The following is a 15,426-nucleotide window of genomic DNA, read 5'->3' as shown; positions in this document are numbered from 1 at the left end:
CCACTACACTAATGAATCCTTTGCAGTTTCTCACCTATTTTTAATAGATTATTTCAATGACAATTTTTTCTTTATGTCAAATTACTTAAAAGGATAATTAAATTTTTTATTTATTAAAAACAATACATATGCAGCAGACAACCATGTAAGCATATGCGGTATGCATAAATAGAAAACTTAGGATAATGATTCCTTGCAAATCTCATTTGAACTATCATTTTCTTTAATTTTGTTTTTGCTTCGCTAAAAGGATTTGATAGAAAATTATTTTTCATGTTTTTAGGAATATTTCCCATTATTTGGCAATGCTAGGAATGTAACCATGAAATTCCACTTTATTTCCTTTCCCATATTTAATTTGTATAGAAATGAAAAACAAATTAGATTTAATTTTCCAATTATACCTACTCACGCATGTGCCAATTGGTTTTCTTTTTTTATTTTATACCATTATCTAATTTTGTTTTAAATTTTAAATTTTTTAATATGAAAAAGTGTGAATTTACCATATTATCCTCATTTAATTAATAATTTAAATTTTTAATGTTTGCATTAACCAAGGGAATTTTGTGGTATTTTGAATGTTTCAACATTCTCTACCTTTTGCTTTATATTATACATATGTTAGAAATATAAAATAAAAAAGAATTGTTGTTGGATAAAATTGTAATTCTAAATTGTTAATGGGGACACATTGGTCATGAAAAAAAGTGCATTTAAGTCTGACATTAATTTCCCGTAGGAAGTTTCATTTTCCTCCCTTTTCTTGTGTACCAAGAAATCATTTTCTATGTTTGGATTTACAAAAAATGCGAAATGAAATGATTCCCCTTTCCCAAACCCCTTTTCTTATGAACCAAACACACTGCTTTTCTTGAAACACCAAGTGCAATACTGTACAAGAAACTCAATTTTTATGTTCCAAATTACAAAAAAGAAACATTTATTTATAGAAAAACAATTTAAGGAATTTAAAGAACAATATATGAGATGGGTTGGTCAACTCAGGTAATAGGGATCAATCATATGCTAATTGTTTTTTACAATTAGAACACCATCAGAAAGTCTACCAACTTCATTAAATGCCTTAAGCTATAGAAAACTCCACACGTCCATATGTTTCCCAATCAAAGGGCAGCTGGTCCCTAAAATAGTTAGAAATTGGTTTTTTATTTTCTTTCTTTTAAGATAATATTCAAAATTACTCTAATTTACAACGTAAGTGGAGAGATTTGAACTCGAATACAAAAAGACAGACACATTCCCATAACTAATTGACATAAACTCACATTATAGGTTGAGTAATTTTGTTGCATACTCACATCAGTGTCTCATGGTGAATGCAGCTTCATAGGTGTATGTGTAATGTGCACATATATTGCTTGCTGACACACCTTCAATCGATGTGCTGTCTTGGTTGTCGTGCTGGATTTTGAGTCTCTTTGTCAAACTGTGGGTTGCGCAATTCAGTTAGGTAAACTAGAATGCTGTGTTAGCCTTGGCTTTGGTTGCTTCCTAGCTATAAATTCCAACCAAATATTTCCATTTGCTAACACTCATAATTAAATCAAAGCATGGCTAAGTACAAAGGGAAGATTGTCTATTGGTTAGGAAGGCCTAACTTGCCTACATTTGCCAGCTCTTTATTCCACTAGTTGACAAGGTATGGTGCTGAATTGGGCTGGCTTAAAAGCTCCAAGCTCCTGTGAGTTCTAAAAATTAAAGGCATAAAATTCTTTTGGTAAAGCTCTGTTGTGGATGATATATATATTCAGTTAAATGAAAAGATTACAAAATTATAGATCTTTGCTTTCCATTTGCTATCTCCTGCATCATTTATTATTGCAAGAGATCCAGAAAATGACTTGCTTCTTCTTCTTTTTTATCCCCACTCATACCAACATCTCTCATGGCTCTTGATCTGGCTCGTTTGATGTTATTATTTTAATTACAAGATGGGACCAACTGAAAGGAGAATCCGAACTCGAAAGTAAAACCCTCATTGCCCTCACAAGCTTAAAATTCCCCTCACACCCTCTTAAATATTTTCCTTCATATCTAAAACAATCATGTGTGATATAACATCACATACAACATAACATTGATCAAAATTTTCTTTTTGTACTCATTTTTGACTTCCTACCTTTCCCCTTAGGAAAAGGTAAAGAAAAAGGCGGATAAAGGCAGTTCTTATTTTCTTGGCCTCTCCTCCTTTTAGCCTTTTACTTTCGGTGAGGTAAAAAGAGAGACTGTACAAGTGCATGTGGCACAGTCACAGTGGCAGCAACCCACGAACGGCCAGCTCGTCTAGTTTGGTGGGTTTGCTTTGAGCCTTTGGCCCTCTGATGGGTTTCATTTTCTGTCACAAAAATCTATCTTCTCCTCTGATACCATCTTGGGCATTTGGGTCTATTTGCTCTGTTGGGTGTTTGCTAAGAAAGAAAATGGAAGAGAAAGCGGGTACAACCGTTCACAATTGAGAGAGAGAGAGAGAGAAACACAGACCCACTGCAACCAACAACACAATCCCCAAATGCTTTCTTTGCTTTCACTTCTCTGCTTCGCCTTAACCTTCTTCATATAGTACTTCACATCACCAACACACCAACCTTTCTGCTATTTACAGACTCTCACAATCTCACTCTCTCTCTCTCTCTCTCTCTCTCTCTCTCTCTCTCTCTCTCCCTTCTTGGCTCTTTTCTTCATCTGGGTTCTTCATATCTGCCTGCGTTTTCTCAGGTTTGACAGTGATGATGACCACAGAGCTTTTGGATGTTCAACCCCGCGAACTCAAATTCACATGTAACTTCTCACTCTTTTTGGTTTTATTAGTATGGTTTCATCAAAACCCAAGAACCAAGAATCCAAATCAAACTGACTTGTTTAATGTTTTTAATTGTCTCTTGATTTTCTTTCCCTCTTGTAGTTGAGTTGAAGAAGCAAAGTTTATGCTCGATTCAACTTATCAATAAGTCTGATCACTATGTTGCTTTCAAGGTATTGCTTCAATTTTCACAACTTTTATTCTGTTTTTCTTAATTATTTATATAGCTTTTGTATGCTCTGTGTTTGTGTGCATGGAAACATATCCTTACTCACTTTTCATGAAAATATGTCCAAATTGATGAAAATGGGGTTTGATTAGGACTTAAGAAGATTGGATTGGTGCTTAATGCTTTGCAATTTGGCAAAATCTATGCGCAGGTAAAAACCACTTCTCCAAAGAAATACTGCGTGCGGCCTAACGCTGGCATCATAAAACCCAAGGCAACATGTGATTTCACAGGTCTTATGTTCTTCATTCTCTCTTCTTAGTTCTTACTCATCCATCCCCATCTTGGGTTCTTGAGTTTTTCTCCAATACGCCTTTGCCGTCATGATTGCAGTACTCTTTCCCCTTACATACATGTATTATAGTGACCTCGTTAGTAAGATTAAAGTAATGATCAAGAGCTGTACCGAACGAGTACACTATAAAATTGAACATAAATTTCCATGTTACTAGAGAAGTGACCAGTAGCCCGTTGTGGTGCAGACCAAAAATCTAGTACCAAAACTAATGGACTTTTCACTCTTCACCTCTTTTGTCAATGCAGTTACTATGCAAGCTCAGCGTGTTGCGCCACCTGATTTGCAGTGCAAAGACAAGTTCCTTATCCTGAGCACAGTTATTCCATTCGGGACAACTGAAGAGGAAATTACATCTGACATGGTAAGAAAGTAAGAATTATTGGTTCTCTTGATCTAACTTTTTCATAAAAAAATGTTCATTTTAATTTCTCCTTTTCTTGGCAGTTCTCAAAAGATAGTGGCAAATACATTGAAGAGAAGAAACTAAGAGTGGTGCTCATCAGCCCACCCTCTTCCCCAGTATTTGTACCAATTAATGGAGAGTCGAAGCAAGATCCATGTTATGAAAATTCAGTGAAAAAGGATAGAGTTCTGAGTGGAGTTGAAAACATACCCCCGCCTCATGGGGTAAGAGCAATACTGTTATCTGTTTAAACTAATTCTTGACTGACCTCCTAACTTTTTTTTATGTTTCCTTTTTCATGAATTTCTTGCTCTGTGTGTACGTATCCAAATATCATTTTTTTTCTTGACAATGCGTGGGTGGGAGCACTATAGGACATCTGCATTAGCATTTTGACATGGTTGGCAGCATTGTTTGCCATCTGTACATTAGTAGGGGACATAATTTTGTTTGGAGCCAATTATCTGGAAGCAGAAATATTGATCTGAACCCTGATTTCCAGGAATGGCTATTTTATATTGCAATCAAGTCTGAAACTGTATTTTCATAAAACAGTTGTTCACACATATTGTACTGACCCTTGCACCACGATCTGTTTTCCTTGTGCCAGGTTGCTGAGGATGTTGAGGGGTTTGAAACTTATAAGGACATGGATGAGTCAAGAGCAGTTAAGGATGTCGAGGAATTGAAACCAGCTAAGGATGTGGTGGAATTGAAACCAGCTAACATTGGGGAGGAATTGAAACTAGCTAAGGTTGTGGAGGAATTGAAACCAGCTAAGGATGCTGTTGCGTTGAATTTAATAAAGGATTTTGAGGAATTGAAATTGAAGCTAAACACAGTGGATTCAAAGCTAAAAGAGGTCAGTTTTTCTCATCCTAGATCTATCTTTATAGCGTGGTAACCATGAAATCCTTCTTTTTAATATAGGTGTTATAATTCTCTTTAGAAGGATTTTTGGAGAAATATCTGAATTTAAGGAACCTGACAGGGGAATAATATGGGTAGAGGTCTACTTTCTAAACATGTTGAAGTATGTTAAATTTTTTTAGATGCATATCTACTATTCGAGAAATGTTGTGAATACCAAACTTTGTTCTTCCTAAGATTCCCCCTTTTTCAATAGTCCATATCCCAATGAGGCGGACTAGGAGCTGCTTCCTAGTTCTATTTACAATGTTAACACATCCCCTCGAAAATGTAAATAAAAGTAATTTCAATGTCATATATTCTTTGCAGGCTGAACTTACCATCATGAAGCTAACAGAAGAGAGAAGCATGACCACTCGCGAGAAGAATATGCTTAAACATGAATTGGTGAGTAATTTATTCCACGAATCCTTTTTTCTGTTATCTTCATTAGAGGATGGCTGCACAAGCTGTAAATGCAGTATATATTCTCTACCATAATTGCCTTCGAATCAGATAGTATGCAGGTTGAGAGAGAGAATTGGATGACTAAAGTCACAAGAATAGTATAGAATTAAAAACACCCTTATTTGAATAATCTAAATATCAATTGTAAAGGGTTGACTTTTGAGCTTTATTACTTTTAAGTTTTGAATTTTTGAGCTACAAGGAATATTAACTGGTGAAGAGGTGAAATGCTAGTTTCTCTGTTTGACTTTTCATTTTCTTAAAATAATTGGTTTCTCTCTCTTGGACCAATCCAATTTCTATCTCGTCAATTGATTGTTTTGCTTCAGTCTTCTTTTCTCATGATTTGAGCCTTGCTGCTCTTTCCAATTTCTTTAATTGTATGCTGTGTTTATGTTGTATATATGAGCCCTAGTCTAGGGATTTGATTGTCTGCCTTTTCTTTTTGTAGGAGTTGCTGAGGAGGAAGAACAATGTCAAAAGGATTATGGTTGGCTTCCCTCTCTTTTATGTTTGTATGGTTGCTCTCATCAGTCTAGCAATCGGATACTTTATCCATCCGTAGAGAAAAAAATTATGGCTCAGATATTAGACAGTAAAACAAAGCTGTTTCTCCTTCATGGCTAATTTAGAAGGATCTATCTGCTTGCATGTTTCTGACACCAGAGATGTTTTTCAGTCTGATGTGTAAAATATGGACCCATCTGAATTCTGCATGTAAGAGCTGATCTCTCAAATAAAATTTTATAGAGGAATGTCATTTTCTTGATGCCAAATTTATTTTGTAGCCAATGTTCCATGAATTTCAGTTATCAATGTTGATTTTAGCCTTTTCAAAAAAACAAAAAAACAAAATTGTTGAATGTAGCAAATCTGGCGACTTTTTCGAGTTCATAGTAAGGTTCAAATCAAAATTTATGCCCGTGATTTAATCATAGAACTGAAATATGAAAACATGTATTAAGCGTAAAACTAACATCTGAAACGACATGTATCAATCTGAAAATGACTGCTCATTTAAATAAACGGCAATAATCTCTTACTCTAATATACGGGAAGAGGTTCGGATGCAAGGGAGCATGGTCACACTGCCTTAGCCTAACCAACCACATTTGCTGACAATAACTTCTTTTATTCATTATGCAAATGAGAAACGATGAGCCAGAAGCACTTTCATATATTTCAGTAAGAAATGGGTCTGTTTTCGATCTGGTTTTGTCAAAAACATGCAACCATAAAAGCTAATAACATTGAAATTTTGGAAATCAAAATTCTGAAGGATCATTACAAAATCATCAATACACAACACCAATCACGCAAAACTTACACGGGTACAAACCGTCAAGGAATTAATCTAGTCAGCAACCTATGCAGACACGAAAATTTTGAACCACCACACGGAACAAGCAGCTCATCTTGTGTAAAATGCTGTCACCACACTCCAAATTCTGCTATGTATAAACAAATGCACACTGAAGCCGATCTCAATCCAAACCTATAAATTACGTAAATTAGAGCTTATATGTGTATCAGTTACTTCTCAATGCCATTGATGATCATTTTGTTCGACAGGTGAGCCCGGAACATAAGGTACAAAACCCCGCCCACCAAACACAGGCCGCATGAAGGCATTATCAAATTTTCGCCAATAATGGTGGACAGTGTGAGAAGGACTGCTTAGGAGCATTCGTAAACTAGTTGGACGGGGTATGTTCACGGGCCCATGATTTGCCTCTGAATCTTGCACCCCAAGGCTCACCTCTGAATCTTGCTCATTGCTGAGCAGTGGCACAGTGATTGATTTAGGACTAGATGGTTCAGAAGATATCATACTGCTGATGTGTTTTGATGAAGGAAGCAAAATCCTCTCTAGTGGTTTAGTCATCAAACCAAATACCTGCATAAACAGAAGGATAGAATATAGCCAAACCAGTCATTTGTGATTGATATATGAAATGTGTCCCAAATGAGCTCTAGTTTTTGAGCCACTGGCTTCTTACCACTGTGCTGAAAAGAACAACTGTGATAGTACTGGTGATCATGATCGCGTTGGCACGCAAGTCAGTATGGCCAGACCTAGTAAACTGCATACACATACAAATTAGGAACTCATTATATAATTTATTTTTCTTTTCAAACCTAGTTCACAACAAAATATCAATGCTAGTGTTACAGAACACTTTGCCGAGCTTAAAATTGCTCAACATCATTGTAACAGCAGTATAGAGCAAAGACAGTTCAAAGCCGGTACCATAAGCACACAACAAGGATTTACTCTGGCTTTTATACATAGTTATGAAAGTTCCAAAGACTAGAACATAGCAGTCTCATAGGTTACACAAAGGACAATGTTCAATGTTTACCTGATTATAAGCAAGTGCCATAGAAACAGAGCCACGCATAAGCCCAGCCCACCAAATTGTAACCTGAAAACCAGACAACCCATTGAGACGTGTAATATTCATTTGATTCAAAGAATCTATATACCAAAAGAGACAACTGGAAAGAAAAAAAAAAAAGGCAAACTTTTACCTGTTGCTTCAAACTGATTTTATCAGATGGAGATTTCTTAGTCAAGTTGGTTAAGAAAGACAAGGGGAAAACAAAGGCTGCTCTTCCAACCAGAACCAGTGCCAACAGTATTGAACTCACTGCTATAGATTTTCCAGGGCTGAATAAAGAAGCAAAACAAAAATCAACTTAATAATCAAGAACAAGTAAACACTGTCTGACACACATGTACAAGAAGGAAGGAGTCTAAAGGAGGCCAATCTCCATTTTATGCATTAAGCATACCTATCGCTCACAAATTTCCACTTCTCAATGTCCAAGGCGTCCATGCCGACATAAAGAAAGATAAAAATCTCGGCAACAAATGACAGAGTGGCAAAAGTATGCCTGCATTAGTTGGTAAAGAGAATTGAAACATCAGTAACATAACAGGTATTCCAGCAATGATTTCCAGAGCTATAGACAAATTCAATAAGACTGACTATCAATTGTCCAGGAAAATGTTTTATGGAGATTCAACATACTTAGTTGTCACTCTGGAACTTTCAGTCACATTATGCCATGTGTAGTGAGACATAACAATTCCGCAAAAAAACACAGTGAGAATGGCACTTAAATAAAACAGCTGCAAGATAAATCAAAATTTTAACTTATGGTCAGATCTCCCTTTAGACAAGAAACAAGAACAAAAGAGAGAGGATGTACAAGTTTCCAGAAATCTTACTTCAGATAGAATGTATGAAAGGTAAGCCATGAGTATCATAAGAGCAACTTCACGATCCGTTGAGTGTCTGATTTTTGTAAATTGCAAAAACAAGCATAAGAGCACTACTCAAAATCACATTGAAAATTACCTGTCTTTCAACGTAAAGTAAAACAAAAAATTTGATAGTTAGTAGATTTTCAGTCTCCCTCTCCTGTATGTAGGCAAGTTTTCCGCACCACATTTCTCTCTCTCTCTCTCTCTCTCTCTCTCTCTCTCTCTCTCTCTCTCTCTCTCTCTCTCTCTCTCTCTCTCTCTCTCTCTCTATATATATATATATATATATATCTTTACTTAATATTTGGCAATTTCTGTTGTGTGGTTTGTGTGGGTTTTTCACAACATTACAAAATTAGAAACCCTATTTAAAAAAAAAAAAAAAATCATGTGCAAAGGGGGAGAGGGAAAAGGAACAGTTCTCTTGCAGGCAGGCAATACTTTTAAGTTTTATCCAATATTCATGCACTTCCATTCTTTTAAGATTCCAACCAGAAGCATAAAAGTATGGCATTTTATTTGTATTTTTTAATAAAAAAGTAATTTAATGTGTCTTTGCTTGGGTATCTTATAGCCATTTATGTAGTGGTACAATAGGTGATTTGATGGAAAATCAGCAATTCATTAATTTTGCTCCTACTGACTGAAAATTAATTGGTTACTTTCTTATTGCCTTCACTCAATCATATTCATGGTATCACAAGCAAAATACCAGCAAGATACTCTTTCTTACAAACCTGCCAAAATAGAGCTTCTTAATGATATATGCGCTAAGTAGTCCAGCCTGCAAGAAAAAATAAAAGGACGGGTCATATCAGAGGCACAAATGTGTGTGCATTTTCTTCTTTTTTTTTGGGAAAAAAGGGGGGGGGGAGAGAGAGAGGGACTCACTACAACTCCCAGAATTGTACTTGCAGCAAACAAATACAAGAAGTTTCCTATAAATTGCAAAGCAGTGCTTGTATTGATGTGAGAGAGGTCAAAGCTCTGGATTGCATTGAAAAGCACCACTGATGTGGCATCATTAACCACCCCTTCCCCAAAAACCAGGCTGTATAACAAAGGTGTCTCATCCTGATTAAGCACCTGCATTGAGAGTTTGGATTTAATTCAGGTGTCTTTCTTAAAGCTGCAACAAGAGCACAGCTTCAGAAGAGTCAAGACAATGCATACCTGCAAGGTGCAAACAGAATCGGTTGCAGAAAATATCGCACCAAGGGCTGCAACCAAGGAACTAACACAATTAAGCAGGAAGTAATGGAATCAAAACAAAACAAAAATCGTTTGACATCATAAAGAAAAATTGGGTATACCAAGATAATCTCCAATCTTGAGGGAACCAATATTGAACTTGTGGAAAAAGTGCATAGCACCTGGATCAAAATAAAAAAGAATTCATTAACACGGAAAGCCTGTGATTAAAATTCTCCACTGGTCAATCGAAGTCAAAGAGTATCAACAACAGAATACATGACAAACAGAAACAAACTGACCCAAAATAACTCTTATCGCAAATGAAGCTAAAGTAAATGTAAAATTGTAAATCTTCACCTTTAGAACATTGGAAACGCAAGGAAACTCATTTCTTTTTAAGCTATAGCATCTAAGAATATAAATCACACTATGTAAACCTCTTCATGCACCCACACAAATAGCTGTTTGATAAAGATGTCTGCTAATGGAGTCACACGCATTGTTGCACACACAGTTACTGTTTCCAAATAGATGTGGTGCAGAAAAGAACAAGCACTAGACATCCACTTACCTGTTTTAAGTAACCAAAGTTGTGAATTTTAATAACTTCGTTCTGTAAAAAAATTGATGATTGATTCCGATTATTTTCCTTTTTCCAGATTTTCAGTTGAATCATAAAATGTCTTTAGTCACTTTATGACCCTCACAAAAGAATAAATTTGCACATGCAGCAAGTTTTGTGTATTTCTGGTGAATTTAATAGATTCCATAAAATCAGTTATCATTCAAGTGTTTGACAAAGATTTTTTTATTTTATTTTTTTTTAAAAAAAAAAAACTAAAAATGAAGTTCCCAACGATTCTGAATGATTGGAACACTTAACAAAAAAGAGATTCTGATAATTAGTGAACACTTGTACCATATCATGTTTACACTACAGTGGCATCAATAGAGATTTCACCCAACTAAAAGTGCTGACACATATAAGAACTTCGAAACTGGAAATAACGAAGCTTGTTCACAACCAAGTCAAACTTTAAATGATTTATTGTTTCCAACAATTTTTTATATCCTGGCACACCTAAAGTGCCTCGCATCTTTAAACCTTTACAGCACAAACCTAAGCTATAAAAGCTAAAATCCTCAGGTTGAGATTTACCTAAGGATATGATGGCAAAGGATATAAGAGTGCCAACAGCACCAAACGTCATGATAGTCATGAAGTTACGAAAAAACTGCTTCTTCTTTACCTGGAACCTGATGATGTTGGAAAGAAAAGATCAATCATAATCTACTGCCAACTTAGTAATAAATAGTAAGTTAAACTTTCGAAATAGCCTTTTTCTAATTCCATCAACTTACTCCTGTGAAAGGTTTAAATAGATCAATTCATTTTGCAGGAAGATCGTTTTCTACTCCTGATTTGCATGATTGAATGATGACAAATCATTGGTCGTTTTTCAAGGAAAAAAACGAAATAGAAAAAATTTATGATCACATGAAGATACCCCTCATCTATTGGCTTATCTCCAACAGAATCAATCATATAAATCATACATCTTACGCTATTCACGCCAGCTCTTGTTATGAACAGAAGTCCTGTCGTTTCATACCATTTATGTTACTTTAGAAGCTTTAATTAAACTGATTAGACAAACCCATAATTATAACAACTAAAAGTGAATGAATAATGAATCTGATGTAAACAGTCATTTAAAACTTAAAAGGTGCATCCATAAAACCCAGTTGAACTTACCCGGCATTGAAAATGATAGGCGGAAGCAGATATATAAAGAAGAGATCTTCACTAAAAACTAATAAATGGGAGCTTTTCCCTCCAGTGGTTAGCAATATAATAACTCCAGTGCACAGTCCCTGCCCACCAAAACAAAACTCACACAAAGTCATTCTCAATTCAATTCTCCATCAAACACACACACACACACACACACACACACACACATACATATACAGATACAGAAAATTAAGCTGGCTCACAATGGCAAGGGCGGTTATGGACTCATTCATCCATCGACTTTCCTCCAACAAATGACCAAGTAAAATACAAGCGCAAAGAAGAGCCACAAACAGGTTCATCGACACCACGGAGGTGTGGTCTGAGGTCATCAGCATTTCCACCGATCTCTCTGAAAGTGAACTCACGTCGACCGCCATTGTACTTGGCACAGGAGCAAAACACAAATGCCAGTTAACTGTTCTAGTCAAAGCCTTTGGAGACAAATCTCAAGGCCTAGATTTTGAAGGCCTTCGTTTTCTGGGGTTTGAAAAAAGTGAACATATTGTAAGAAAAATGAGATCTTTACTTTAATTTGATTCTTTTGGACCACACAACCTAAGCAAAAAGGGAAAAAGTATGTGAAATTAGATATTTGAATGGAAGTATCTAGCTTTAATAGAAGTGAAGGCAAAACTGTTAAAGACTGGTGACAATCCAAGTCAAGACTTTCCTTTCCTTCACATTTTCTCACCAGCCAAACAGAGGCTGCATATTTTCAACTTGGAATTGTCTGGGTTAAATTAACAAAATTCAAATAAAGCTTGAAAATTAAGCATACAAACTCGGCTCTTGATTCACTCACCAGTCACCGTACAAGCTTGAGTTTTTGAAGCTGTTAAGTTTTGATTCTTGAACAAGAAAGGAAATGATCCAATTTGGATCTGATTTTTTAGGAAAAAAAACAAAACTTCCAACCTAAAAAATTACCAAAATTCCAAAAATTCTCAGTTTCACGAGATTTTAGAGAGAGAGTGAGTTTAGAGTTTGGACAGAGAGAGAGAGAGAGAGACTAGGGAGAAGGAGCACTCCACGGACTGCGAAGTGAGAGGACTGATGAGGAGGAAGAGAGACCGCCAAGTAAGGAAATATATACGGCTTTGCGTAGAGAGAGAGTTTGAACTTGGAAAGCAAGTGACCGTTGATTGAGCACAAATGATTACACGTGGACGGTGATGATGGTATTCTGTGCTGTGCTTAGACGGTTTTGGTGATCAAACAGAAAATGTTTGAACTGTGACGTATCATTGTGTCGCCTTGAACGAAGGGTCTTTCCTATATTTATTTTATTATTATATTCTTATTCTCATTCGCCCTGGGAGCTCTCTTTTTTGTTTTGTTCTGTTTTTTGTTTTGCATGAGTAGATGTAGATCGGGCTTCCCACTTGTCAATTTCCATGGTCATAGAAAAATATAAAATACTTATTTATTGATGCCAAGTCAAGTGTCGCATGGTACAGTTGCGTAAGCACAAGCGTAACTCATTATGCATGCGACATGTTACACGTATTTTAAGTAGTATAAATCCGAGTTAACCTTAGAATAAGAAAATGAGTTAGAATTAAGACGGGTTAACTTAAGAGTATTATAAGTAGACTTCATCTCTTTAGTATATTGTATATGTATAGTATATCATGGATGGAGATAACAAGGAACAATGATAAAATTTCAGCTTATGACTTCTCCAAATATTGAATTGTTCTGGCTTCATTTTTATAAGTAGATAAAATTACTTGAATCATGTTACGAATTGGTATCCCGAGCCTCTGCATTTAGCATATATGTATTTACACGCATGTAAAAAGATTTTAACCATTTAATTAATCTAATGAATTTAATCAATCCATGTCACCAAGGGGTGCACCGTATCCTTTTAGTCTAATACCATATTTGTGTCTTTCCCCACAAATCTAACGATCCCCTCTATGAAGTATAGAGAGGCACGTCTCTAACTTCAAGTTGCAAAATTGTCACAAATCTAAAAGTCAAATATGAATTGACAGACTAAAAGGCATAACATACCAAATTTTCCTAAGGAAAAAAAAAAAAGAGAAAAATTGAATTGGCTTAATGGGTAATTCCTTAATTCTTTCTTCACTGCCCACTTAAATTATAAAATTAATTGAATTTTTTGGACAATTGAACAACTTGGGTTTCTGGGCTAACTCCTTCATTATTTCTTCACTGCCAATGAAATTAGAAAATGCGTTGAATTTTGTGGACAAATTTCTTCGTCCATTGTGGCTTTGGGTTGATTCTTGGTCCTTCATGTTTATCATATTTCTTCTAAATCTTCTTTTTATATACAAAAATTCGATATAATAAACATACTCCTGTTAACAATGGAGGACCAACATGCATGAGAGAAAGGACGGGACACTTTAGATGGATAAAGTGAAAACGATAAGGTGCAATGGGTGATTGTTTAGTCTAATAAAATTATTATGACGTGGACGAATCAATTCCATTAGATTCATAATGTGTGGATGCTAAACACAGAGGCTCGAAATCCTACGAATTGCATCGCTAATCAAATCTCTTGAATTTGTGGGATGTAAAGATGAATTGTATGTAGGTTTTCTCAATACTAATTCTTGAATACCTACCAATTAAGATACTATTACCCCTTTTTTTTCTTCTCCTATTTAGCAAGGCCTATATATGGAAAAATAATTTTGAATAGGACCATTTTAGAATCTCAGCGTATGGATGGGCCAACGTTGCTCCCCACATACGGCAGCAACCAAAGGCAAAGTGGTTCCCCATGTTCACAAGGCCTGGTGGATGGTTCGTACGGCCACCATCACCATAAATCATAATCCCCACACCAACCCTCAAATATTTCTGAATTTTTTATTTTTATTTTTAAATTTATTGTAAAATTCAAATATATTTATAAATATTCGAAGGGTACGGGGGTTTGCTGTAGTTGAAATGAGGACCGGTCGTCGTGATGCTGCTGCGTGATGATGCCCATTCTGACTGCAAAGCTATGATGACTGCTCAGCTTCATGCCGACATCTTTAAAGATCAATAGATACAGTGGCTTTGAGTGGCATAAGGAGAGAATCATTCTTATGGGATCCAACCGCATGGTCCACATCATCACCAATCTATTGCCACGTGGCTACACACGTAATTTGATGAGTTGATGAGCTACTAGTCGATGGAGAATTATAGTTACTGGATGTCGGTGTTACTAGCGAGTTTATCTACTCTGTAGTATGGGTGGATACAAGGTCTAAAATATCGATAATCTAAAAATATGAAAATTTTGATAGAAATATCAAAATATTATCGATATCGATAAAAATTAAATTAAAATCATAGAAATTTTAAGAAAAATTTGAAAAAAAATTCATGAAACTTTGGATGATGTTTATTTAGTCAATTATCTATTACTTTATCATAAAATATTGGAAGAAAATGCATTGCATGATGGGTTTAACTGATTTAAGTTGATTATATAGCGAGCTGACAAACACTGTGAGTGTAGAAAATATGTAGTAATTAATGAAAGAATATTAAACACACCGTAATCATTTATTTATAATGATTTACTACAATATTTTACACATTATACATTGCATGGTAAGACACAAAGAGTTCCCATATAGTTCAAATTTGAGTTATTTACACTAACATCTCCTGATGTTTTTGGTTTTTTTTTCTTTCACAAAACTCTTTGAGGTTTTGGAAATTACAAGAACACCCCTTGAGGTTGTAAATTGTTTTCACAAAACTCATGTTTATTGATTTTTCATCTAAAGATTAATTATTTTATACAAAAAAATTCTCCAAAGGACAAAGTTGGCCTTTGAGATTATATTGCATATACTTCATTGAGATTAATTTTGTCATTTGTATAAGTTTTTTTTTCAATGAAATCATCAATTTTTGGACAAACAATCAAAGAAAAGGGGTTTTGTGAAAACAAACTGAAACCTTAAGGGGGTGTTCATGTAATTTTTTAAACTTGAGGGGGTTTTGTGAAAACATAATAAATCTCAGGGGTTATTAGTAAAAATAAATCTT

General features: G+C 35.3%; 2 protein-coding genes across 4 annotated transcripts; one reads left to right on the top strand and one right to left on the bottom strand.

Annotated features, from left to right (window-relative positions):
* Window positions 1-2,379: 2,379 nt before the first annotated feature.
* On the top strand, window positions 2,380-5,907 carry LOC103322919 (vesicle-associated protein 2-2-like). Its single transcript, XM_008224874.3, has 9 exons — window positions 2,380-2,460; window positions 2,740-2,802; window positions 2,927-2,997; window positions 3,205-3,286; window positions 3,597-3,712; window positions 3,796-3,978; window positions 4,365-4,616; window positions 4,994-5,071; window positions 5,583-5,907. The coding sequence occupies exons 1-9, from the start codon at window positions 2,445-2,447 to the stop codon at window positions 5,694-5,696; spliced, it is 975 nt and encodes a 324-aa protein (XP_008223096.2). The 5' UTR covers window positions 2,380-2,444; the 3' UTR covers window positions 5,697-5,907.
* Window positions 5,908-6,344: 437 nt separating this feature from the next.
* LOC103322920 (sodium/hydrogen exchanger 1-like) lies at window positions 6,345-12,455 on the bottom strand. 3 transcript variants are annotated; one of them, XM_089044832.1, is made up of 15 exons: window positions 12,197-12,455; window positions 11,595-11,871; window positions 11,353-11,471; window positions 10,756-10,853; window positions 9,716-9,775; window positions 9,576-9,622; window positions 9,294-9,488; window positions 9,140-9,186; window positions 8,367-8,433; window positions 8,167-8,267; window positions 7,928-8,029; window positions 7,664-7,802; window positions 7,495-7,557; window positions 7,132-7,215; window positions 6,345-7,028 (listed from the first exon to the last, which is right to left on the bottom strand). In XM_089044832.1, the coding sequence occupies exons 2-15, from the start codon at window positions 11,769-11,771 to the stop codon at window positions 6,672-6,674; spliced, it is 1,656 nt and encodes a 551-aa protein (XP_088900958.1). In that variant the 5' UTR covers window positions 11,772-11,871; window positions 12,197-12,455; the 3' UTR covers window positions 6,345-6,671. The 3 variants fall into 3 exon arrangements, with proteins under 3 accessions (XP_088900958.1, XP_088900960.1, XP_088900959.1); XM_089044834.1 differs by having other exon boundaries at window positions 11,595-11,949; window positions 12,197-12,448; XM_089044833.1 differs by lacking the exon at window positions 12,197-12,455 and having other exon boundaries at window positions 11,595-12,002.
* Window positions 12,456-15,426: the final 2,971 nt, after the last annotated feature.

This window comes from Prunus mume, linkage group LG2, assembly GCF_029339155.1.
Source record: "Prunus mume cultivar Tortuosa linkage group LG2, ASM2933915v1, whole genome shotgun sequence".
In the NCBI taxonomy this organism is placed as follows: Eukaryota; Viridiplantae; Streptophyta; class Magnoliopsida; order Rosales; family Rosaceae; genus Prunus; species Prunus mume.
This window is presented reverse-complemented; position numbering and strand designations above follow the sequence as displayed.